The following is a 27,044-nucleotide window of genomic DNA, read 5'->3' as shown; positions in this document are numbered from 1 at the left end:
ACAACATCAAACAATAGAGACGAAAAAGAAACACAAAAACTACATCGTTTTCAAAAACTAAATCATCATCATCGTCTTCGGTATCAACAACATCATCTTCATCGTATTTATCATCTTCACCATCTTCAACAACAGCAGTAAATCAACAAAAACGAAAAAGAAACGCAAAAACTTCATCATCATCATCAACATCAGCATTAGCAGAGAAAAAAGAACCCGAAAACGTCGTCGTTCATCATCAACATCATCATGAGCAGAGAAAAAAATGGGGACAAGAAAAAAAAAACTAGATCTGAAAATAAAGAAGAGAGAGAAAGTAAATATAAAAATAAAGGAGAGAGAGAAAGTGAATCTGAAAATAAGATTCAGATTCAAAAGGGTATTTCTGCCACTACAAGATGACAATTACATCATCCATGACGTCACCCTAGGACCAAACCATTATTTCTAGGACCAAACAATAGTATATATTTTAAAAAAGGACCAAACAGACAGTTGACTAGGTCAATTGGACCAAACTCACTCTAATTTATTTCTTGGACTATGGTATTTCCTACATTAATTAACAGAGTGTTTGAATGATTTTGGGGAAAATGGGTCTTTCCCTTAGTCACAGTACTACCAAAGTTAATACTCACTTTGTTGCTGAAAAAGAAAAATATCACTTTTTCAATCTAGTTTATAGGCTAAAAGAAATTAAAAAATAATATTACCTTTTTTCCACAAGTAGAGGGAACATTTTTTTTTTCTCAGCTCTTTGACTTTGAAATACACTAAAAAATGAAAATTTTCTCAGCAGAAAACTAATAAACATTTGTCTATGTACCACTTTATAACTATTTGTAACTGAAAATCATCCCATTTCTACACAGATCAAGTTTAAAACTTGATTTCTCTTGGGAACCTTCATACTCATCTAAGTTGCATATGTTTAACCTCGGTAATGCCTATTCCTATGCACATCCCAAAAACTGATATTTGGCATCTATGCACCCACTATGGATATGCCAAACTGCCAAACTCATACGCTTATATGCCAGGAATAACATATAGGCATACACGACAGAGTTTCCAGTGAGCGATAGAGTGTCCATCGCTCGATGGTCAAGTCAGCGCTCGCTGGTTATTCAAGCGCTAGCGTTAGTCAAGTTGTCGCTTGCTGGTCTAATCAACGCTTATCAGATCTTCGTTCAACGGCTACCATTTCCCCCCCTCTATAGATACCTAATTTCTACCCATTCTAACCTAACTTCAAATTCATTTCAACATGCCGAGTGCTCGCATAACCGAAGTGGATTTTACTCCAGAAGAAGATGTTTCTCTAATTCGATGTTGGGTTTCAGTTGCAAGCGATAGATATTTCAATTTAGAGACTTTTAACTTATGAGACACTGTGTTTCAAAGGTTTACGACGTTAAGTCACATAAATCCAAGAAGAAAAAATGAGTGTCTTCAAAATCGTTATTATTTCATCAATAACAATGTTAGAAAGTATCAGCAAATTATGTGGTTGATAAAAAGGGATAATCCTGGGTTGGGAAATCTATATGATACAAACTTTGCGGTTGCGTAACAATATTGGGCTTGAAAATAGTGTTAAACCAAACTGAGTATTCATTTGTGTCCATTGGCTCCTGGATTAATTGTTCAGCTTCTTGACAATGATGACCTTCCCTTATCAATTTGAAGTAATCGTTTACGGAAACCTCTGAACTTGGATAAGGGTTGACGGCTATCATTGATCTTCTTTGCAACAAAAGAAGTTGTCTTTCACCATAATACCAAACACCCTTTTCAGAAATAGGTTTGTATAAGACCATCCTTGTAAGGCGTAGTTGTACCATTTTCTGAGCTTGTTCTTCTTCAAACTTAGGTATTGCTTCATACGGTTGAGAGATAAGGTTAAGGCGTGTTCTATATAACTGTTGAATCTTATGAACCATAGCAGTATGTTGACCATCTTCAATCTATATAGGTTGTCAATTCTCGGCATCGTACTTCCGTATGATCGGAAAAACATTGGTATGATTCTTAAGAGAATGTTCTGAAACACGGAACCATGTATGCTACCAATACTGAAAATAATAACATTATTGGTTTTAAACTTTCTATGTGAAAATATCAAACAAATATTGTGAAAAATATTGGTTCTTACCTCTAGAACTCCCAAAAATGCATTAAAACTCTCTTTGACACACGTCGAGCAATCACCGAGGGCCATGTAAATCTCTGATAAAATTAAAGACCCCCAATCATATGTTGGTGCTTGCTCTAAATCTTTTAATGCTTCAAGAAAACCAATAACACCACTGATCTAGCATTTGGAAATAGACATTGGCCTAGTGTCCACAATACAAACAGATGTTCGAGCTCCTCACAATGGCCGTGGAACAAATATTGATTACCATCTACTATGTTTTCATCCATTTTTCTAGCATAACGCTTAAAGAAACTTTTCAACCCAGCCAGCTTTAACCCATGAGCTTTTGTTTGTGTATATGTATCATTTCCTTCTAATTCATTCGAGTATAAATGATTTGTTTCCATCTATCTTCTGATAACCAATTTAGTTTATTAAATGGAAGTAAGTTTCCAGCACATGGAATTTCCGTTAACATGTACAAATCTATTGGTGTAACTCCTGTTATCAACAATTATTCATAATTAGAGTTTTTTGATTTTTATAAAACAAAATACATAATTTAAAAATTAAATTACTAGAAAAAACTAACTTACCGCATTCAAAGTCCTTGAAAAAGAACGTGTTTGTAGCCTTCCACCATCGTTCTAATATAACTTGAACTCCTTGGTTGTTGTGGTTTCTAGGTTGTATATGATATAGATGTCGTCAAGGATATCTTATAACTCTCTCTTGAACAACAGGAGGGAAGTAATTGAAAAATCGTATGTAACTCAGTCCATCCACCTCTTAGATTTACTGAATTAACTCGCTCCTCATGGTCAGATAGGTGATTAGAGAACATACCTTCAGCGGCTACTTGTCAGACATTATTAAACTCATAATGTGTATCCACAACAAAACTTATTCCACTGGCTGGGGTACTGGTACATTCTTTGGTTTTTCTGTTTCTTTTTCTTCTCTCCATATTTATTTGTTTAAGAAGTAAAACGAAAGATAATTGTGAGGGAAATAAGAGTTGAGAAGGGAAACCGAAAAGTTGAGAAGGGAAGTGTGGATATCTAAAAAAGATGTGGTATTTATAAGCGTTAGAATATCGTACGCTGGCGACGCTCGCGAGAAACTCGGTCGCTCCGTGATTTTTCCATAATAGCACAATTAATTTGCCATGCCAGCTGGTATGCCAAACAACTTTTTTTTTTGGGAAAATTAGGCTAAGGCCCAACCCATGGATAATCCATAATATGAGACCCTTAATTAAAAGAAATTTAAATCTAGGCCCCGAGTTATTAAAAGACATTCATGCCCTTTTATATATTGTCAAGCCCCAAATTAAATAAAATTTAAATTTAAGCCCAAAATTATTAAAATATAATGTGAATGTGTAAGCAGAAGTTACACATGCATATGGCACGTGTATCCAGAAGTTACACATCCTTATGACATGTGTAATGCAAAGTTACACATCAAAAAAAATAGACATCAAAAAGAATGCATACAAAAAATACATGTATTACTTTAATATTCATTTATAATAATTTCTTAGCATGTGTAACTAGAAGTTAGAAATGCATCTGTCTAGTGTAATTGAGAGTTACATATGCATCTATCTAGTGTAATTGAGAGTTACACATGCATCTGACTTGTGTATTCAGCGTCAACTCCAATTCCATCAAGACCAATACTACAACTAAGCAATTAGCTTTTATGAATTTATCGGAAACCTGAAATATAACAACAAACAAACATAAACTAGTGTCAAAAGAAAAATGCACATCAAAAATAAAAGAGAAAGAAAAATTAAAGATGCATCTGGCTAGTGTAACTAGCGGTTATACATGAAATGAAACACATTAAAATATGAATAAACTATAAAACCAATTTAAAAGCAATAAAAAAATAGGACTACAAAAATGGATGTGTACTAGGAAGTTACACATCCATATGGCTTGTGTACCTGGCATATGTAATTTTTTGGTTGTAATGCTTGTTCATTTTAGCATGTGTAATTAGTAGTTACACATTCATGTGACCAGTGTAACTAAGAGTTACATATGCATATAGCATGTGTAACTAGAAGTTACACATCCGTACGACTTGTGTAACTCCTATGTACATCAGAATGTCTACTAGTAAACATCTAAATATCAAAGAACAATGCTTATTTACAAAAAATGGATAATACTTTATTCAAGTTTCTATCAATAAACAAGCAAACTGACGGAATTCACGAGGGGATATTCATGGCAGCAAGTTAATAACAAAAAGCATGTCACTCAAAAAAAAAAAATTACTTACAGAGTTAACCCCAACGGCAAAGAAGAAATACATGCACTACCAGGCTTAGTTGACGCAGAATTGTTGCCCTTAGGCAGCTCTATAAGCTTCAGGAGGCACAAATTGCACCATAAATAACTGAATCATTTAGACCAGCTTTCTCCCCATCTTCTGGTACCCTACTAATACCACCACTAGGTCCAGACCAACACATCCTCTCTGAAATTAGCAAAACTACCACCGTCGGCTTCTTCAATAATTAAACAGACACAAAGATCATAGAAAGGCACTTGATAATTTATCTTAACATGTGTAATTACGAGTTACACATGCATTTTTCATGTGTACCCAGAAGTTACACATAAAAAAATATACAAAACTATGTGTATTATTTTATCTACTACGGTGTATGAGATTAGGTTGGAGTGAAAAAAATAGAAAAAAGAAGTGGAATTGCAGGAGTAGAACATATAACAAACTTAAAGTAACAAGAAAAATAAGACTACGAAGAAAGATGTGTAATCCAAAGTTACACATGTATATGCCATCTGTACTTGGAAGTTATACATGCATTTTTCTTGTGTAAGAAGGATTTAAACATGCATATAACATGTGTATCTTGAAGTTACACATCCATGTAAATGGCTTTGTACTCATAAATTACTAAGTCCAATTGTGTACCTCTAGCAAAAAATCTCATCAAAGCATCAAACTAACAAGGTTCAAAGACCTCAGTGTCCACAAATGTAGCAGTCACCATTCACAATTTTAAGGCATACTTTTCATGTGTATTTATATCTAAGCAAAACTAAGAAAAAGTAAATGACATAAAAGAGTCCTGAACTACGTCGAACAAGAAAAATTATGGTAAAAGTACTTACGTAAGGGAGGAGCCTTATATGTAAAACTCCAAATGTATACAGGAATCATCAGACTCAGGTTTGTGGAGTTCCCTTTACCAAGGAATAATGACTCTGCGGGTAAGAGAAAATGATGGCACTAGTGATTAAAAAATTATAATTGGAAAAGAACTAGCATTTTTTTTTGCCTACCTGCAAGGATGAAGAATATCAAAATGCAACATCTCCATTCGCAGTACTTAAGTGTTTATCCTCCAATACAATGATTGTAGCATAGTTAATCACTACCTTGTATTCAGGAATAGTATCGATATACAGCGTAGCCACTGAAAGAGCAGCATCCACATCTTTGAGCAACTGGTCCAATTCAGTCCAAAACAATTCTCGCCTGAATGGAATTTACGCAAGTACCCAGAATAAATGAACCCATCAAAAATAGAATTCAAAATTGAAATATACAAGTGGCGCAAATCATAAGCAAGGAAGTAAAAGTTAGTGAAAGTGTAATTAGGAGTTACACATGAACCTGACTTGTGTAATTAGAAGTTACACATGCATATAACTTGTGTATTTAGAAGTTACACATGCATCTGACTCATGTAGTTAGGAGTTATGTGTGCAAATAGCAATGCCTAAAGCATAAAATATGTGTTCATTATTTAATAAACATAATCCATTAAAGGAAAAAAATAGTAAAACAAGATAGATTGTCATTTTTTAACTACTGCAGTAACTCGATCGAGAAGAACCACTAAAGGTCCCGACAAAGAATCAATACCTTCAGTGTCTCTTATCTATATTATAGAACTAAAGGGCTTTCATACACATATATACCTAGCTGTCTAAACTAGCCAAAAAATTCTACTCGTTTCGGGCAGTCACCCACTAACATCACATTACATATACAGACCTTTCTAGTCCTCTAGACTAGTCATAAATTGCTCTTTTTGAGCTAAGTCAAACTCCTATCTTCCAGATCCTATTCTAGATAATTGTACATTTTTGACTATTATTTTATTCCTTGTTTGGGAATTAAAAAAAAAGACGATAAGGTGAACTTCAAGAAGCAAAGATCCAAGCGCCAACCTCTTTAAAAGTATCTATTAAGTTGATATAACAAGTGACAACTACTAGAAGAAGTATTCAAACAGAAAGAAACCAGATGCTTAGATATCTTTTTACCAACATTATAACGATGAATTATCTTACTTCATGTGCAATATATACCAAAACAAAGTAAATTGAAAATGCAATGAAGATTTAAGAAGTGTTGAACAAATACTATTTTATTACTGAAATTTCATTATACAAAGTTAATCCACCTCTTGTCATTTCCCTAATTATTGTATCGGTGATAGCATATACATGTGGCCTATTAGTTGATCTCCGCCTATATGGTTCAGTACAATCATTTCTATACAATGGGACTTATCAAGCAACACATGTACGAATTTATTCTACAATGTAAAATAGGAACACCAGAAGCGCGAAGTTAAAGCTCACAACATTTAATAAGTTTCATTCAAATATGAATATCATGCATCAGTTTTTAGCTATCATTAAAGATTTGCGAGCGATAACAATTGAAACTAGCTTATATGAGTTCAATGCAGGCCTGCTAGAAGTAGACAACAACTTGAGAATCCCTAAGAAGTGAAGCATACTAAAAAGAAACAGATCATAAGAAGAAAGAGATTGACATATATTACCTTGAGTTTCTCATTTTCATAAGTAAGCTTATTCGGCATTTCAATGTCGATCAAGAGGAGCTTGCTCTGCAACCATATAGCAGCCTCTTTAGTAGCCTCCCATTTGCTGCGAGTCGAAAAACACAATCACCAATAACCATTGTTCTGTTGAATGAATTAACAATGAAATTAAAATTAAAATTTTGATTAGATACATAGTCTAGGTCTTGAAGTCAAATTATATATTGTGTTGTATTTTGAACAACTAAAACAAATTAGTTAATTGAATTTAATGCAATCTATCAGGAACAAATACAAGTTCACATCAGTTCAAATTAGGTCAGAAAATAAAAGCAAATCAAATTACAAACGAGTTGACGGGTAATGCATATTTATGTACACAAATTTCAAATCCGAACTTAGAGTTCTGATTGAGATTAAAGGTAGAGAGATAGTTCAGATTTCAGACAAGAACCCTAGCATATAATTAGTATTAGATGAACCCAAAACTTGTTGTTTATAGCGATTAGATTATAACAGATCTGAACTCTAATCTTGATTTCGTCGAGAAAATTTAGTTGAAATCATAAGCAATTACAAATTAGGGTTGATTACAAACCCTAAAAATATTTCGTAAACAAAAATCGAAACTAAACAATTCAAATCAAAGAAAATGATACAAGGATTATAGATCGAAGCAACAATTCTAAAATTAGATCAAAATTCGAAGTAAAATCGAACTTATTAGGTATTTAAAGCTATCGCTGAACTTTTCAGAACTTGATTTTGGTTAAAACATAATAAGAATTTAACATGACTGCAAATATAGATGAGAAACTTATCTTTTTCTTTCGACATGATGCTGAATCCTCAAGTTTTCTTCGAATTTCATCAAGTGAATCTCCATTCATCGTTATTTGTAGAGCAGTGGAGAGAGCAGTGGAGAGAGAAAAGAAAACCGAAAATGAAACCTATGCCTAGTTTTATTGCATTTATATACTAAATGGTATTCTTGATATTATAAAAGTTATTTTAAATAAAACTTTTATTAACAGGCCCGGAATTCTAAAGTTTTGGGCCTAAAAATATCAAAATGTAAAAGAATGGAGTTGACAGTGTACGATCCATTTAATGGGGCTTCTCTATATTGAACCCATATAGTAGGGGGGTCTAGTATTTTTCACCTTTTTTTTTGGCATGTTGATAGGAACCAACCTAACAAATAGATGAATTACAAGGATAGGTTTTTTTTTGAAGCAATTACAAGGAGAGGTGTCAAATACGTCAAGACTCAAGAGGATAACATTAAGAACGATTTTTTAGGGACCATGGTTTTTTTGCGGGGATCATGGTCTTATTAGGCTAACCTCCCTATACTTATAAGGGGTGTCCCAAAAGAACAATCGAAAAATTTTAGTCTAGAAAAAAAGTTTATTCTCTTCTTCTTCTCTCTTTCCTTGACGTTCCTCGTTCGATTGAAAAAACCATTAATTTTTTTAATTCATTTTTGGATAGGAAAATTGAGTAGTAATCATCAAAATATGGTTTAAATGGATGTTAAAGTGGCATGTTCGGTTATGAATAGTTTTAAAAAAAACTAGTTTTGTAACCGAACATTCTGAAACCAAGAACACGAAGAACACTTCGGTTATCACGAATTTAATTTTTCATAACCGAACTCGGAGTTCGGTTGGTTCGCAAAAAATTCTAAAACTAGTTAGTAACCGAACTCTACCCATAATACAAAAAAAAATAATGTAACCGAACTGTGTTATTTTTCCTACTATGTTGAGTTATGATATAACCGAACTTTACCTACATTGTTCGGTTGGTTCGCAAAAATTTCTAAAACTATCTAGTAACCGAACTCTACTCATATTCCAAAAAGAATTTTTTTTTCAATTTAACCGAACTGTGTTATTTTGCCTACTATGTTGAGTTTCAATTTAACCGAACTTGTTCCACTATGTTCGGTTTGTTCGCAAAAATTCTTGACAAACCTAACTCTTCACTAATTGCATACATGTGTTAGATATGTTGTTGGGTTAAAGTTTGCGAACCAACCGAACATTACTCTGTAAGTCCTATAAACAAAGTTCGGTAACCTGTGTGTATGGAAAAGGTAACCGAACAACTAAAAACCTCCATTAAAGAACGAGTTCGGTAACCTGCGTATATGGAAAAGGTAACCGAACTACACTTTCAGATGAATTCGGTAACCTGTTCTTCACATAAGGTAACCGAACAAGCCCAAATCTACCCTAAAATTTTACAGTTTTTTGAAAATTTGGAGCAATTCGACTAACATTATCTAAGTTTGAAACATACCTGGGTACCCAAATACTCTTCCTCCGGTTGTGGTTGGTAAAATCCTTTGTTTTTCATGTTTTCCTTCTTCATCTTCTCCAACTTTACTCTCTCAATAATTCTGCTTCTTTTAAAAAAAAAGCCATCTGATTTTTTAATCTCGTTAATTATCTTTAACTTAATCATTTTAGTAATCACTACACTAACTATTATTAACACTAACTAACACTAACTAATCATTACCAAACAATTAATCAAGAGGGTAATTTAGGTATTAATATAAATATCTAGATAAGGGGTGACCTAGATTTACTTCTAATGTCTTTACCCAAAATAAAACCATGGTCCCCCCAAAATAACCATGGTCCCCAAAAAACCGTTCAACATTAAACATTTTCAAGAACAGACTATGGCCCATGACGTTACCGTATGTTTATGAACCATTTTTTGGGGACCATGGAATTTTTGTGGGGACCATGATTCTATTTTAGGCAAGACATTATAAGTAATCCTAAGTCACCCCTTATCTAAATGTTTTTCTTAATACCAAACTTATCCTCCTTAATTAAATGTGTTAGTTTAATGATTAATTAGTTATTAGTTAATGATTAGTATGGTTAGTAATTATTAGTGATTAGTATGACTAGTAATAATTAGTTACCATTAAGAAGTTTTATAAAAAAAAAATTGGGATAAATTTTAATTTTTTTTGCGATTAAGTTTGGTTACCCAAATTTATGACCAAAAACGAACTTAATGATTAGTGATTAGTATGATTAGTAATGATTAGTATGATTAGTAATGATTAGTAAGATTAGTAATGATTAGTTACCAGTAAGAAGTTCGGTTACAAAAAATTGAAATTTTTCCCTGCGATCAAACTGAACTCTATATTTGGTGTGACCATTAAATAGTTCGGTTATAAAAAATTTAAAAATTTTTACGATCAAACCGAACTTACAGTTCGGTTAAGAACCATTTTTTGCGACGCAACCGAACTAAAGTTCGGTTGGAAAATGTTATTTGCAACTAACCGAACTATTAGGGTTCGGTTGGGAAATGTTTTTTGCTACTAACCGAACTAAGGTTCGGTTGGGAAATGTTTTTGCAACTAACCGAACTACTAGGGTTCGGTTGGGAAATGTTTTTTGCTACTAACTGAATTATTAGGGTTCGGTTGGGAAATGTTTTTTGCGACATAACCGAACTAAGGTTCGGTTGGGAATTTTTTTTTGCGAAATAGCAAACTGTTCTTCATGTTCATCATTTCCATTAGGTTCGGTTAGTTCGACAAAGTTTTTCACATAATTCCTAGCCGAACTTCTCTCTGCAACTTCCATTTTCAACTCATTTTGATGGTTAATACTCATTTTTCAGTCGAACGAGGAACGTCAAACAAAGAGAGAAGAAGAAGAGGATAATTTTGTTTTTCAAAACTAAAAAATTTCGATTCCCCCTATTTTTGTTTTTGATTTTGGTTAATAGATTCATTTAGATTAGATGTATATGATCAGATTTATATAGTTATTAGGTTAGTTTTAATTTAAATTAAAGTAAAGGGTAAATGTGTACTTACCTAACTTTAGGACACCCCTTATGAGTATTGGGAGGTTGGCCTAATAAGACCATGATCCCAAAAAAAAAAATATGGTCCCTAAAAAATGGTTCATGTTTATTGAGAAGAGAAAAATATTTTGGGCCTGGCAGTAAGAGAAATTATCTTTTTGGGCTTAAAACGTTGACCCGGCACAGTCCAGCTTCTTGAAACCCCAACTTAAATAGCGAGGACAACTTCTTTACCTCCTCCTCCTGAAGAACAGACCAGAGAGCAAACGAAACCGGCGACGTGGAATTTTGAAGGAACTGTAAGCGTTCTCTCTCTACTGAATAACATTCTTTTTTATCGAGATATCATCTAGAGGCCACTGCTGTGATTTTATTTCTCCGAGTTTATTATCTTTATTATCACATGTTAGTAACCGAAGATATTTTGTTCATGAATATTCTTTGATTCATTACCTCCATTTACTGTCTATAGTCAGTCACTATTTGTCAATGGTTTTAGGCTAAACATTTTGAGTGGTGGAGGATTTGATTCATCTTCACAACAGCATCAAAAGCAACATCACCAGCAGCAGCAACAGCAGTTGTTTAGACAGTTAGTGTAAGATTTCTGTTTTAATTGGATTTATATTTGTGGGTTTGTTGTTTAGCTTGGAAGATAAAATTTGTGATTTTGAGAGAATTAGGGTTGATATGAAAATCTGGGTTATTTTTCCCAGTTTGATGGAACTGAGCTGACTAGCTCTTGTTAGTATGATGTTATTTGTCCTTCCAGTGATGGAATTTTGAAGGTAGTTGACTGATCTAATTTCTTAGAAAATGTGGTAAACATGTGTTCTGTTAATATTATCACTTTTTATTTTCCAATTTTAGTTGAACTTGGGCATGATAATCATCAACGTTTTTTTTTTCTTTTTAATTTTAAGCAGCTGAATTTAGATAGACTGCTAGCAAAGATGTTGGGATGCAATGGGAACTTGTAAGAGTTTACACAAAGCCACAAGGACAACAACCAGAATTCAGTGACCCTGTTGTTCTCTCCACTGTAAGTTGCATGCTCTGTCTCTCTCTCTTTCTCTCAAGCAAGTGAATTGACCACCTCGTCTGGGGAATTTAACGCATTACAATGGTATCCTCCTCAGGATATAGAGGTGGTTGCGCAGTAGGAACCTTTAGATATCAAACGATCGTGAAAACACATGAAACTAGAAAGAACAAAAATGTCGTTGAAGTGTTCACATAACTACCAAACTGTCTTTATTGCTGTGTTACCAGGACACTCCAAAAAACACTAGGACACAGCTCAATTACCAAGACAAGAATAAAATATTTAATAAAATTAAGAAATACCTCAGCTCTAGATTTTTTTGACATATTTATATTATTTCTTAGCTTCAGTAAGGAGTTTTGTCTGTAGTATAAAAATAGAGACACTCCCGAAACTCTCGACTGATCTTCATTAGATTTTTTTAGCAAAAATGGAGATATTCTCCCACAACGACAGCTATATCTATGAGATGATGGAGATACGTAGAAATATCAATGGAGTCTGTATTTCTAATACCTTTTTTATTAATCATATACATATATGTAAGTGTTTTGCTATGCTCGCTATCTGTGTCCCCGTTTTCAAGTTGTCGTATCAAGGTAACGTATTGGACACGACACACCGACACTGTGTCCTTGTAACACAGCTTTATTGTATTCACTCTAAAACGGCTAAGAAAGCTACGTCTAATTTATTTTCATGGAAATTGTTGATGAATGTTGTAATGCAGATATGGAAATTGTTGATGGATGAAGACAAGAGAGACTTTGTGTTTCTTACTTTCTTTAGCATTTTTGTGTTTTTTTTTCTTTCATGTGTGTATGAGAGAAAGAGGCTTAACTACTTAAAGAGTAATGTATTTAAGAATGTTATGTGTTTGAAGACAATTTGGATTGAGAAATTGAACTTAAATTTCAAGTGTATTGGTTTTACAGGTTTCATCCTTTGACAGCCCTATAGAAGGCGTAATTTCCACTCCATTTATTAATTTCTACGCCATACATTGGAACATCTACTAGCATGTACTTAATCAGTCCATTGTAGCCTTCTACATTTATGACAGCTACAGAAATGTTTTGCTACTGTTTCTGGTTCTTTAGAAATGTGTATGTAGGCATTACATTTAGGGTTGCTGCATTCTACTATTTTTTGCGGGCAAAGCTTGATAACTCGTCTTTGGCTTGTAATTGCCCGAAAGCCTGAAACAGATATTGCTGCAGGACTATGGTTGGAAAAGTACATGGAGCAATGATATGAACAGGCTGGGTGTTGGCCACACATCTCAGTGTGCATCTCTGGACTGTGGTTTAAAACAATGAGCATTACAATTGTTGGATGGATGAAGTCTTATTAAGAGTCAGACATGCATACTTTTCTTCTTTTGCATGTTTTTCTCTTTAATATGAAGAACAATTCGTATAATTCAGTTCTAGACCAATTTTGTATCTTATCCTCCGGGACCTAAATATAAGCAAAAGGACTTCATGTTATTAAATGAATCGGCAGTTTGATTCATTTAATAACATGGCAATGTTCATTACGTATTAGTACTTGGTGGTTAAGATATAAGTACTTCCTGCAGAGTCGACAGATCTACTCCTGTATTGGTTTGTCTTTTTTTTTTCTTTCTCGTCCTTAATTCCCCGATACTGTCCACAGATTTCTTGTTTGGTTGCAAAAGGAGGAGCGTAATGTCTACATCGCGCAACTTTTTCGCCGTACTTGATGATGACGTTAGTGGTGATATTTTGGAAGAGGAGATGAATACCTATGTTGAGGATCAGGTGGAACTGGAGGGTAAAGAAGATCCTCCAACAATAATAAAGGAAGGTGTAGGAACATGTCGCAAAGACAAGCCTGAGAAAAAGAAAAAGAAAAAATCTGTCAAGGTATTATTTCGAAATCTGATGAAGATTTAGATCTGTTGATTGTGTTAGCTAGGTTTCCTGTACATTTCCTTTGCTAACAGTTATAGGTCCGAATCGTAACAGTTGGCAGTGAGCGTAGTAACTTGGGTTTTTTTTCCTGTTTTCGTTCTCAGAAGTCTTTACAGGAATTTCAAGGAGAACCAAGTATAAATGGCAACATCAGAAACGAAGACTCTGACAGCAGTGGAGAAAGAGGTATTGATCTACGTGTGGAGCCAGCAATTAAAGACTGGGCAAGAATACCAAGACATCTAAAAAAAGAACATCAGATGCTTCACAAATTTTCTTGTAAGCTCAAGAACGGCATGAGGGTCTTGGAAGCTTCGCTTTGTGTTACAAAGAATTACAATAGCCACCGGTTGTATGGGAGCCACCTGTGAAAACAAAAGGGAGCTTCCAAGTAACAACTGACGGCCAGTATACAGAGGCGGGTGGTAAAGTATTAAAAGCTGGCTTTGGTGTAAATATCAGGACTGCAAAGGAAATTCTAGCCATTACCTATGGGCCTTCGCCAAAGAAACACACTAGTGCAGTGCATGAAGCTCTGGCAGCGAAATTTGGGGTTGAATTTGCAGTGGGACTCAAAGAGGTCCTGAAAATTAAAACTTTAGAGTTGGCTTCGGACTACAAGCCGATGGTTGACATGATGCACAGAGCGAGGACACCAGGCTCAACTGCTGCCAAATATCTAGATAATCCAACAGCAGACGATGCCCAAGAATATCATATTATGGCCGAGATTAGAAAACTGATTGTTGAACACTTTGGCCTGGCAAACGTTTCATTCAGTCATTTGTACAGAGAAGCAAATCAAGCCGCAGATTTGCTTGGGAGGGAGGTAACAGATCTTCGGGTTACTAAACTATTGATTGCTCCGAAATTGTACGAAGACACTGCAGACCAGTCGAAATCGTACACAAAAGAGCTGAATGAATTATTGCAAAGAAAGGAAGTGATAAAAAATGAAGAATGGAGTTCGGTAGATTCCTTTCCAGGCTGGATATTATACTTTCAAGAAAGGGACTATAAAAGCAGCTTGGCGAAGACAGACAGGACCACCTACTTGCGCTTTGAGCTTGTGAAGGTATACGACTTTGTTATAGAGAGGATGCAACACTTTAGCCAACCTGGCACATACGGAAACTGAAGGATAGACTACAGTTTGAAGTGGATTAGATGAATTTAGTTGTTAGACTTATCTTTTCTTCAGTTTCCACTTTCAGATTTTATTTTGTTACCAGTTTTCAGTGATTATTGTTGTTGTTGACAATTGTCTTAGTTAAATCATTGTTGTTGTTGACAATTGTCTTAGTTCCAGTTTGAGTTTTATTTGTTTGTTGGCCAAGCGATGATGATTTAGGACCTTTGTTTTATTGTTAGCTGCTTAAAAGACCTTTGTTCGACTGAGTTGAACATTTTCCTATTTCTTGTTTTGTGCTCTGATTGATTTCCTTATTTCTGGTCCTAGTACCTGTAGAGGAAAGAACATCCTACACTAGTACTCCATATTGGCAGCTTATTGGATCATTGATCCCAATTTTTTACGCGTCCACTACATCAGATAACATAGACTAAACCATGCAGCATTAGATAATCTGCATATCTATCATGGTTGTTTCTCGGACCATTCATGTATGGAAATGCACCATTTTGGTTGCTACTTGTTAAATTCCAAGTCTGTGACTCGCAATGGGAATTGCAAAGACTAAAGTCACTAAACCCAAGGGTAATCAACAAATGGTGTATCACGTATTGAGAGGTTTTCTACTCTCTAATTTGTAACAATTTATTTATAGAACAACACAAATGATTTGCAGTAGGCAGTTTTCCCTTCACATCTTTTCCTTGCTTCCGGTACCTCAGTGTGGCCATTGGCCCAATCAAAGAAAACCATTTTGTAAGCCTTATGCACTTGGAAACCGAACTAATGAAATATCTTTGGGCTTTTTAATAAAGTAACCACCTTTTTGAACCATATTTAAGAAACTGGCCGTTTTTTTGAATCTTTATATAAACTGGCCGATATTGACATTTTCCATCCCGTTTTTTTCAAAAAACGGATTTAGATAGTTAACTGGCTACGTGGCAGTTAACCTGCTAGGTAAAAGACGACTTAACCCTCGTCTGAGTTCGTAACCAAACCAGTATCGAGTCAACTCGGTGACTCATTGCAACGGTCGGATTTGTAACGGTTGGATTTGTAACGGTCAGATTCAGCTTCATTCATATAAATTAGGCCCTGCAGAGAAAAACCATAGTATTTGTCATACTCAACAGATCAAAAAAATAAAAATAAATAAGACATGAGCCAAAATGAAGTAAACTCTCCAGGCAGCAGTAGCAGCAGCAAGGTAAGATTAAGATTAAAACAACCCCTAATTTCATGTTCTATATGTGCACAGGGAATTCATGATCCAAAGGTATGTCCTTGGATTTATTCCAGGTGCAAATATATACCATGTAATGGTATAAGGCAACTATTGTGTTCAAAAGCAAAAGAAACAAACGAAAAAATGTTTTTGAAGTGTTCAATTCCAACCTGTCAGTACTTTGAATGGTTTGACGATGCCATCGATCCTGTCAAATGCAAGATGGTGAAATTACCAGTAGAGAATGGTTGTTACGCTTGCGGAGAATCTGGTCATTGCTTCAAAAACTGCCCACTGCAAAATCAAACCTGCAACAAAGATCACTGCAAATCAAAAATGGAGATGAAATTTTGCAAGAATGAACACAACAAGAACATAGCATACCTCACTTGTACAGATTGTGACGGTTTTAAATGGGTCTCAGATGAAGTCTTCATTGCTGCAAAAAACAGAATTATGCATTCAAGTTTACAACTTAATGCTATATGTAAGGAACTCAACAATCTGAAAATGTAACCTGCAAATGTACTAATAAACAACCATCCACTTTTGATTCAGCATTAATTCAAGTCTACAAAAGAAAAAAAATATTGTCTTCTTAAACACAAAAAATCAGAAAACGGATCTCAAATCATTTCTTCTTAGCCTTTCCATTTCCCCTTCCCTTTCCTTGTTTTATATTCTGAGATACAGATCCAATGCCAAAGAAGTTCTGATAAAGGTTATTTATTGTAGAGGGTGGAGTAGAAGATGGTGCTATAGATGGCAGACTCATAGGTGTTGTGGAAGCTGGAGTAGAAGATGGTGTTGCCAAAGGCTGACTGCCAGGCCCTGTAAAACATTCACCAACAAATGATGCCGTTCTCTTCTTGTTTGACTTAGCTGCACCCCTAACTCCGGTGGTCTGACTTGGCTCTATGTTGCTGAAGGTGAAGCTTTGTGCATCACATTCAGTCCTTTGCCTCTTTGCAGTTGGATTAGATCCCACTTCACCACCAGCACATGTTCTTTTGTTGTGGTTAGTAACATTTCCACATTTCCCACACCTCCTTTTTGTCTTCTCAACACGAGGTTCATCATAACTTCTTACCCTCTTGCTCTTGGGTCTTCCTGGTTTCCTACTGTGAGGAGGGTTCAAGATCTTCTTGTTCATGTTTGGCTACAAGAACAAATGCACTTATATTAATGTAGTTGAGAATATAAATAGGGCATATAGTTACAAATTTAAGAAGAAAAAGTACCTGGACCCATTCACTTTTATCATCTAGTGGTGCAAAAGTTGGTGCATATGTGGCCTTATAGTTCTCCACTGAATAGTAATCACTGCAGTACCTGCTCAAGCAGAGTATGTAAAGGTTAGTGCTAGATACATTTAAGGCCTAGAAATTGCATAAATAAGTTCTGAGACAAGGTACAGATTTAAAAAAAGAGAAATCTTACTTTCTCCATTGTGGCCTTATGCTATGCAATGCACTCACTGCATGCATACAGGGGAACCCCCTCAACTGCCACTGCAAACAAGAGCAAGTCTTGGCAAGTATGTTCACTGTGAACACAAAATTCTTTGGACTAGTCACCATATATAACTCTCCAGCCACACAAGGGTCAACACCATAGTCAGTCACAAATTCCAACATTTTCTTAATCAATGTAACAGCAGTAGGAACCAAATTACCATCTACCCATGATGCAGATTCAGTCCTCCTATTGTACCATGTACCCATCACTAAGTTAGCATACATTATTCCTATCATTATAATTGGTTTATTTCTCATCTTGTTGATCATATTGTTAAAAGACTCTGAAAAATTGTTGTTCATATGTTCACAACAGTGAATAGGGTTAAAAAAGGCCCTGGACCATGTAGCAGGATCTTCTCTACTGAGATAAGCACCAGCTGCAGCACTCTGTTTCACAATATTGTCAAAATGTTCCTGCACAGCCAATCAAAAACTAGCTAACTTGACTGTCAAATAGTGCATAAAACCAATAACAAAGAACTGTTGTGAACTGTCAAACCTGAAAATGCTTTTCTTTGTATGCTTTTGCTGCATTCCATAAAGAACTGTATAATTCAAGACCCTTGTAATCCTTCTTGAAATTTTTGTATAAATGTCTGCATTTTAACACATTGCAATTAACATAAGGACTTTATCTGATCTGACAAACAAAAGAAACAAGAAACAAAGTTAGACAAGAAAGTTACCTCCAACAGTATCTGTGGTGATGGCCAGGGAACACTATACCAACAGCTTCCAATAAACCTTTTTGCCTATCTGAAATGAAAGCCACTTTCACTGGATGTGCTAATATTGCATCCTTCAAATGCTTCAAAAAAATGATCCAATTTTCCTTTGTTTCAGCTCTGCATACCATAATTCCTAACATTACTAACCCATTCTGTCCATCAAGTGCAGTTGCAGCCATCAATCCTCCCCCATATTCCCCTGTTAGATGGCAGGCATCAAGCCCTATAACTCCCCTGCATGCTTTTCGCCAACCCCTCATTGCAGGTTCAAATGAGAGTGTCATGCTTTCAAAGGTGTTATTCACTGTGTCAAAAGTGAACTTAGCAACAGACCCATCATTGCATTTTGTAAACATCTTGCAGAATGCTGGTACTTCATTGTAACTTTCTTTATAGTTCCCATATAATGACTCTAAAACTAGATTCCTAGCCTTCCATGCACACTGATATGGTATATTTACTCTCTTTTCAGCTAAGAAGTCTTCCTTGATTTTATAAGGGTCTGGAACAACTTTTTTAGGCTTATTCTTCATCTGATCAAGAACAAAATCCTTTACAAAATGAGGATCAACAGATCTATTCCTATTTTGGGGATCCCCTTCACACTTATGTTCCAAATTCACTTTCCTAAGAACAAAAGTCTTCTCACCCTCTTTCTTGCTAGCATACACAAACCAAGGACAATCATGTTCTGTTTTAAACCTACACTCAGCCTTAATTCTAGAGGGAGCACTTCTATCCAAAATATATTGACACTTATTAAGAACACAATAACCCCTGAGATGTTTCTTAAATGCTTCCTTATTTGCAAATCTAGTTTTTACCTCCATTTTGCTAGGATCTACTGGAGTAAAAACTTCTTCTTCAGGGAAAAGATCTACATCATGCTCACCCTTCATGTACTGACCAAAATCATCATCAAAGTCATCCATGTAAGCAGGTCTTTCATCCACATCCTTACCTTCACATTCAAGATCAACATCAGTACCATATAATAAGTTACAAATGCAAATAAATGAAATCAGTTATAAATGAAATATACCTTTTTCTTTGCCTTCTTTTTCTCCTTCTTCTTCTTCTTCTTCTTCTTCTTCTTCTTCTTCTTCTTCTTTCTCTTCTTGTTCTTCTTCATCTGACCCATACTCAATGTCTTCATCACTGTCATATACTGGAGGAGCTTCTGGATTCTCAATTGGGTGACATTCATCTTCTTTGGTGTTTTCCAGCTGAATATTGTCCACATCTTCAACAAACTTAACTTCATTTGTAGCTTTTGACTGACTGCAACCACTGCTACTAGCCTGAGAATGTTTGGATATGGGCACATCCATGAAACTCAGCTTTCTTGATGCACCTTCAACTGATTTATCCACACTATTTAGCCTTGGGGATCTTCTAGGGGTGGTTCCCTTACTAACTGTCTTCTTCTTTGGTGTAGTCTTTGGAGTCCCAAACACTGTGTCTTTCATCCCCATCCACAAACATATACATCCATCCTCATTTACAAAAGAATCCTCCCAAAAATTATCAAAATCATCATTGTTTAACAATGGCAGTGGCAGACATTCTTCCTTAAACCAATATAAATTAAACTTCTCTTTAACATCCATAGACAAACCCTTATACACCATATACTTAAGTGTCATCAAGTCTGTTTCATCTCTATGGCAATCAGGAAATACCAAAGTCTCATTCTTTGGCTCCGCATATACACTGATATTCCTAAATTTGAACTGACTGCAACACAAATGAAACAAAATCAGATATAAACCTATGAAAACCCAATGAAAACCTAATTAAGCAATATTACTTAAAATCAAACACCCAATCACGAAAATTAAACCCCAATTAAACAATAAAAATTTGGTTTCAAATAAACCCTAATTACAAAGGAAAAAAAAACAGAAACCCTAAAAATCAATCGATCAATTAAATTAATTAACTATCAATACAATGATTTTCATCATATATTAAGTCACGGGTTTCGTTAATCTTACCTTGATTCAGACTGTTTCAATCCCGGTTTGTACCTCATCTTCACTGTATCACCACTATCTCTGAATCCCTAAATATGTATAACTTTTCTTCCAAATACACTCTGGTCTTTCTGCTAACATCTATGTCTTCAGCAAAAACAACTTCAATAACACCAGCTTCAAACAGCTTCAATACCTAACCCTAGTTTCAGAACGAGGGAGAAGAGAACGAGGGAGAAAGAGAACGAGGGAGAAAGAGAAATTGTGGTGAGAGACCACACGGGTCTTTAAATGGGCAAGGGCACAGTCGTAAATTCTCCTACCGAGTTTGACTTATTCAACGCAGCTGACCGATCTGGTGGGCCCAGGTGTCAACTCTAACAGAAAGGCCAGTTTCTAAAAGAATTTAAAAGTTTGGCCGGTTTATTAATTATATGGTTTGAAGCAGGACACTTTATTAATTTGCCCAATATCTTTTTAAAAGAACCTTTTCCCTCCTCCACCCTCAGTCCTAATGTGAGTAACATGTTTGGGAAGTCTAATTAGGAATCAATGTTGAGCATGAATTTTCCTTGGCTACAGAATCAATGTCCTCTCAAAAAGAATTAAACACGCAATCACAAGTTTCATACTTTTAGAGCCTAAGACACGAAAAACCTTTATTTCTGGGCAGGAAGCCAAACCAAATATAACCAAGAATTAGGAATGTTTAACTTAGCAGCGGTTTTAAGTGCTAGCTAGACAAACAAGTGATTGCTATGGCTCTGAATTGTTGCATATATCTTAATAATTTTTTGCTACATATCAAAAAATGTATGGTTCTACAGATTAATCCAGGATCAAACTGTATGGTGTCACTGATTACTAATCCAATTCCAGGGTAATATTCATTTAACAAATGGCAAATTTTTTCCTGCTGATGACAATATTTTATTTTGCTTACGTATAATAAGCAAGTAGATGATGAAAAATAGAGTAATCTAATGAATCATTTTGTTTTGGAAGCATTGGCTCAATGCTCCTCTGAATGGGCCACTTAGCCAGTCTGTTATGAAGTCTTGAATCCTCCTAACTTATAAAAAATCCCTGGAATTAAGTTTATTGTTGGCTGATGGTTTAGACTTTTATTTATTGCCTACCCTGTTGAGCCTCAAATGGCTGCATATTACCAATGGAAATCAATATGGAGAGCCACAATGCCATATGCAGTACTTCGTTAGCTTCAGAGTTATTGATCTCCCAAAAGCATGATAATTGACGACCTCTTAAAAGGAAGGAGTTCAAGAGGGACAGAATTCAGAGGCAGAGAAATAGAGGGACACATAAAGAAAAAGCCTGGTCTTTAATATTCGATTTTCGGTATTCTCGTCTGCCATTCTCATTCAAAATCCATAAGAATTTAAATTACTTAAACATGGGAATTTTTATTAAATAATCCCCCACCGGTTCATTAACTTCATTAGTTAAAGATAATAAGTGTTCGTTTGAGTTTTAAAACCTGCGGTTAGATGATAATTTTTTTTGGAGTGAGGGGATTTTAACTTTATTAATGAAAGAAAATACTCTAGTGAATTAAAAAAGGAAATTCAAAAAAGAAAAAAACAAAGAAGAAAGTGTCACACATCTCAATCTTTACCAAATTTATTCTCTATTTTTCTTATAAGCATGTCTGTGACTGTGATAATCATTAAACAAGACTGTAATAAGCAAAGTGGAAATTCATTGATTAAATCAAACTACATTGTCTCAATAGTTGAAACAGAGAAAGAAATAAAGAAGTTGATGATCAATCGATGATGATGTTATTTTGATCAGAACGATGATCAAAATGAAGAAGAAGAGCATTACATTTTGGACATTCTTCAACTCTTTTTGGTAACATGAAATACATTAGACATGATTTGCAACCAGCAACAACAAGTATTTGATCCTCATCATCATCCCCGTTAGCTTGATGATGATCATCATTACTTGTATAATAACCATTGCTTTTACTGTTATCAGTAGTTGTTGATGAACAAGGAGATGATGTTGATGATCCTTCGTCACTGTCGTATGAACTGTATTCATCATTATCATTATCGGTATGATAAAGGAACAAATAGTCACCTCCATTCCCACCATTAAACATCTTTCTTGGATCTTCTTTTACTCTTCTCCCATTCATCCAGTTCATATAATATATCTCCCCTGTCTACAACAAGAACAACAACACAGAGTAAAGACAGAGGATTGAATCAAATAAAAAGGCTGAAACTTTGACAAAATTTCGTCAAATTGAAACAAGGATTATATGGTCAAATTGAAACGAGTCAATTAATCTCGTTGACTCGTCAATTTATCGTCAATTACTCATGCAGCGATATCTCATGGATGTGGTAAGATTACTGAAATGTCCTCGCCCACATGTGCCAATATGAAAGCCTAATCTAAGATCTGGAAATCTCAAAGATATTTGAAACGGCTAGGATGGACGTTCATAGTTATTATTGTCACATGTGTATGCTTCTGCAGCGTCCATCTAAGATGTGGAAATCGGTGATTAATAACGGCTATGATTTCTAATACATTTTCCCTAAGAGCAACTGCAGTGGTGCGATCAAAACCAAAGATCAAAGATCAAAAAAAAGACCAAATTTTGGGTTTAGTCCGTGTTGTGACGCAACGGTACATGATTAAAATTTCGTCAGGCGGACTTTAAAAGTCCGCCCCATTTTTTTTCGTAAAATTTCATCAGGCGGACTTTAAAAATCCGCCCCATTTTGTGTAACTTTCATCAGGCGGACTTTAAAAGTCCGCCCCATTAAAATTTCATCAGGCGGACTTTAAAAGTCCGCCTTATTCTTTTTCTTTTTTATTTAATTTGAATTTTCATCGGGCGTAATTTAAATCTCCGCCCGTTAACAAGCGTACTTTAAATTTACGCCCAGCAACAAGCGTACTTTAAATTTACGCCCGACTATATTAGAATTTGGGATTTGGTCGCGACCATATTTGGTCTGGAATTTGATCTTTGGTTGGGATTTGATCTTTACTCCGTCCCACTGTGTTACGATCTCATCCCAAATTTTTGGTTATACTCGCCCACTGTGGATGCTCTAAATAATAACAACGGACTAAAACAAATCGCTTCAGTCTCTTCCATCTTTGTTCTTCTTCCCTATCTCCGTTCTTCACCAGCGGTTTCCTGGTGTTATGTTAGCAATAAGGATAATTTTATCAACATCAATGAAACCAAAGAAGCAACATCAACATATCAATCGCGTCAGGTTATTTGATTTTGTTTCCTATTTTGTTCTTCTTCAAAAGTCACCAACTAGACAAAGACGGAGTCACCAACTAAGTAAGTTCGCTAATTGGCTTATGTCTTTTGTTTACTGATCAAAATGAAAAATTGGGTTTGAATTTGATTTTAATTTCGTTTAATGTGCAAGGCAAATTTTCGAAATTTCATGAGTTAGGGTTTGATGATATCGGTTCGATTTTGAAGAAATAGTGTTGCTATCTGAACCTCAGTTTATGTTTTTGAGCTATGTTATTCAATAATTCAAAGCCAGTGTAATCTGAAGAAGATGATTTCAATTTGAAGAAAGGGAAGAAGGAGTTGCAGATGGGTTTAGGATTCAGATCGAGAGAAAAAATGAGAAGTGTGATTGTATTGGGTTCGAGCTGTTTGAATTAGAAATTGGAGAGAAGAAGTGATTGAAGATAGTGGTTGAGCTTGTAGAAGACATAAGCTAGAGTTTAATCTGCAGAAGTTTAATCTACAAAATCTCGTCATTCAAAAATCACCAGCTTAGACAAAGACGGACAAAGGGAGATGATGATTGAGTTATAGGGATTTTGTTCACTGATCAAAGGGAAACCTTGGGTTTGTATGAGTCGTTTTACATGGATATTGGTGGTACTGTTTATGATTGAAGAAGCTGAAGAGGGTTTGGTGTTGACAATATTATTGCAGGTGGAACTGGAAATGGTGATTGTTGGCTGGAATTTGAGCTGACATTGCAGATTATAGGTCTGGTGCAAGTGAAGATTTCAAGCTGATAAAGAAGTTAGACTGGGTAAAATGGTGTGATGCTTGTCTGTTGCAGCTAAAGAATTGGTGGTATGGTTGTATCATAGGGAGAGTTAGACTGGTTAAAATGGAATTGAGATGAGCAGACATGACAGTGTGGGTGCTTGGCTGTGCTGTTGTGGGTTAGATTCTGATGAGGAAGTTGATTGCAACTGAGTTGAAGTCATGTAACAGATGTACGAGATGAATAAATGGATGATGGTGTGTCGCTAAGATTGAAATGATGTGCTTGTTTCCATATTTGCATTACATGGAAGAATATTGCAAGGAGCGCAAAATGGATGTTGGAGCCGGTGGTTAAAGTTGGCAGAAGCTTGAATCTATGTTGGTGTTGCAGGTAGTTGTAAAGATTAAATATATTCGGGAATACTTGAATCTGATCAGTGTTGTATCGTGTCGTGTAACTGAAATTGGTGATGATGTTGAAATGTTTTGAGCAGACTTGAGCTTCAGAAAATATACCTAATTGTTGCAGTAAAGCCTTGAAGGATGGTGTTGTGCTGTGGTGGTTATGGCCTGAGTATACAGTGCCACCTATGCAGTGCCATGTATGCAATATTGGATGACGGTTACAGAGTCAAATTGTCGAGTCAGTTATCAATGAATGATTTCAAGGACAATTAGGTCTTTTTAGGTTCACTTAACGGGGCTAACTTTCCATCCATCATTTTTGATCAAAACTTACCTAGTTTTGCAATAAATAAAAAAAAACAGGCCTGGTTTTGAAAAGCACAAAAAAAAAGAGGCCTATTCTTGTAAAAAACCCTTGAAACAAACCCATGACAGTAAATCATCAAGAATATCGAAAGCCCGTAAAGTTAAAAGTAATTTTTTCACTTTATTTGTTGTGAAAAAGGGAGACAGACATAATTAAGGAAGAGGGAGTCAGAAAAGGAACCTTTAAATCAAGACATTGCTCCCATTGATAAGGAAGTGAATTAAACATGTGAATTAAGTTCTAAACTCCCACTTGAAGTATGATTTTGAGGGGTAATCCAATCCCACTATCATCCTCATCAGAAGTGCCGCCAGATTGTGAACAGTTTTGGAATGAAAGCTCTAATGATGCAGTAAGACCCGCCATGTTTGAAGCCTCTTGTTCTTGTTTTGTTTAAAGAAGGGAGAAGAGAAAACGGAGTACTAGAAAATAAAAAGGGAATTTAGAGTGAGAGAGAGAAACAAATGGGATATTAAGATGCGAAAATGATATACATCCCGCGGGTTATCCCGCTGTGAAACAAAGGGGTGGGACCCACACAAAGCCCACGCCCCTCCAAATCCGCCGGATCATAGGTTTCTTCCATCTTTGTTTCTTGCCAGACAACTCGCGGGATTGGGCTCCCGAAATGTCTATCATCTAAAAACGGAGAGATGTAAATCAATCCGTTTATTTTGGAAATTGGAAGAGAGAGGGAGAGGAATTAAGGAGAAGACGTAAGAAAGTGTCTTTCCTTTTTATCTCTAACTTTGCTACATCCACCGAAGCCCAGTACCGAAGTGGGCAGCGAGAGGGGATGAGACGGTCTGAAATGTGCCTTCTCTGCATTGCGATAGGGATGGGCATGAGTGAACCCTACCACCCCTTTCACATGGTGCACACTCGATACTTCTTCTTCGGTCATCTCTCTGTTTGTGACTGCAGAAGGTGTGATCGTAGACCGGTAAAAACACAATTTCCAAGGGAATTGTTGGACACCATGTTTCTTCCACCATTAGGTGGAAATGATCTTAGCCATTGATTTCTTGGATTGGGATTAACAGGGGGTCCCATTATTATTGGATTAACCAATATCTGCATGACACATAGGCGGGGGTGGGGATATATATCATTTTCGTGTTTTCTTTTCTTTTAACAGTTTGTTTCGCTTTTGAAAAGAACCGAATTTTTTATAAAGGCGGGATAGTCAGTTTGGTGGTGCTGATTTGACTCAGTTTTGTGGATCGTCCAAGTTTTACATGTTGATGGATTTAACAGATCGTGGTTATTTTAATGTGGTTTAAGAAAATGTATTGTCCGTGGACACTCTTAGATGGACACTATCATACATGATTTGCGCCATTTTCACTGCAAAACTCAAACGACAATGAATTTGAATCTAATACTTGAATGACACGTTCCTCATATAAGACTCTACATTTCTACCAAAAATGAGTGGAATTCGAGATACCAAACCTCATCATCTACGATCTTAATTTCAACCGTTCACTTTTAACGACCGATATTCAAAGAGGTAGTCGGTGGTGTTATAAGTATCGAAATGTGCTCATTTTTGATAGGAATGTAGAGTGTTGTAAGAGGAACGTAACATCAAAATATTAGATTCAAATTCATTGTCATTTGGGTTTTGTGAAAAAAATGGCACAAATCATACATGATAGTGTCCATCTAAGAGTATCCACGGATCCTCCCTCCTCTTTAAAACTACTTCAAGTCAAATACTACACCAAAGAAATCCTAAAGCAGTAAACTACTTCTCGTCAAGTAGCATACCAAACATAACATGATCACTCAATTTCAATTTTCAATATGTTAAATAACTTTTTCTATTGCAAATTGTTTAC

General features: G+C 35.5%; 3 protein-coding genes and 1 long non-coding RNA gene across 5 annotated transcripts; 2 read left to right on the top strand and 2 right to left on the bottom strand.

The window, feature by feature from the left end:
- Positions 1 to 11,086: 11,086 nt before the first annotated feature.
- On the top strand, positions 11,087 to 12,184 carry LOC113277362. Its single transcript, XR_003324876.1, has 3 exons — positions 11,087 to 11,137; positions 11,338 to 11,436; positions 11,765 to 12,184. It is a non-coding gene; the product is annotated as an uncharacterized LOC113277362 (long non-coding RNA).
- A 1,375-nt stretch (positions 12,185 to 13,559) lies between these two features.
- LOC113277361 lies at positions 13,560 to 14,216 on the top strand. The gene is made up of 2 exons (XM_026526482.1): positions 13,560 to 13,772; positions 13,925 to 14,216. Exons 1-2 carry the CDS (start codon positions 13,575 to 13,577, stop codon positions 14,189 to 14,191), a joined length of 465 nt encoding a protein of 154 aa, XP_026382267.1. The 5' UTR covers positions 13,560 to 13,574; the 3' UTR covers positions 14,192 to 14,216.
- Positions 14,217 to 15,888: 1,672 nt separating this feature from the next.
- On the bottom strand, positions 15,889 to 17,731 carry LOC113281338. Of its 2 annotated transcripts, XR_003326036.1 has the most exons (5): positions 17,621 to 17,731; positions 17,422 to 17,512; positions 16,565 to 16,619; positions 16,351 to 16,488; positions 15,889 to 16,050 (listed from the first exon to the last, which is right to left on the bottom strand). XR_003326036.1 is itself a non-coding variant. In XM_026530046.1 (3 exons), exons 1-3 carry the CDS (start codon positions 17,665 to 17,667, stop codon positions 16,812 to 16,814), a joined length of 666 nt encoding a protein of 221 aa, XP_026385831.1. In that variant the 5' UTR covers positions 17,668 to 17,725; the 3' UTR covers positions 16,686 to 16,811. The 2 variants fall into 2 exon arrangements, 1 of the variants encoding a protein (XP_026385831.1); XM_026530046.1 differs by lacking the exons at positions 15,889 to 16,050; positions 16,351 to 16,488; positions 16,565 to 16,619 and adding an exon at positions 16,686 to 17,339 and having other exon boundaries at positions 17,621 to 17,725.
- Positions 17,732 to 17,858: 127 nt separating this feature from the next.
- Positions 17,859 to 19,903, bottom strand: LOC113278926. Its single transcript, XM_026527647.1, has 5 exons — positions 19,711 to 19,903; positions 18,387 to 19,389; positions 18,200 to 18,296; positions 18,063 to 18,114; positions 17,859 to 17,884 (listed from the first exon to the last, which is right to left on the bottom strand). The coding sequence occupies exons 1-5, from the start codon at positions 19,901 to 19,903 to the stop codon at positions 17,859 to 17,861; spliced, it is 1,371 nt and encodes a 456-aa protein (XP_026383432.1).
- Positions 19,904 to 27,044: the final 7,141 nt, after the last annotated feature.

This window comes from Papaver somniferum, chromosome 5 (assembly GCF_003573695.1).
Source record: "Papaver somniferum cultivar HN1 chromosome 5, ASM357369v1, whole genome shotgun sequence".
NCBI classification, from domain to species: domain Eukaryota; kingdom Viridiplantae; phylum Streptophyta; class Magnoliopsida; order Ranunculales; family Papaveraceae; genus Papaver; species Papaver somniferum.
This window is presented reverse-complemented; position numbering and strand designations above follow the sequence as displayed.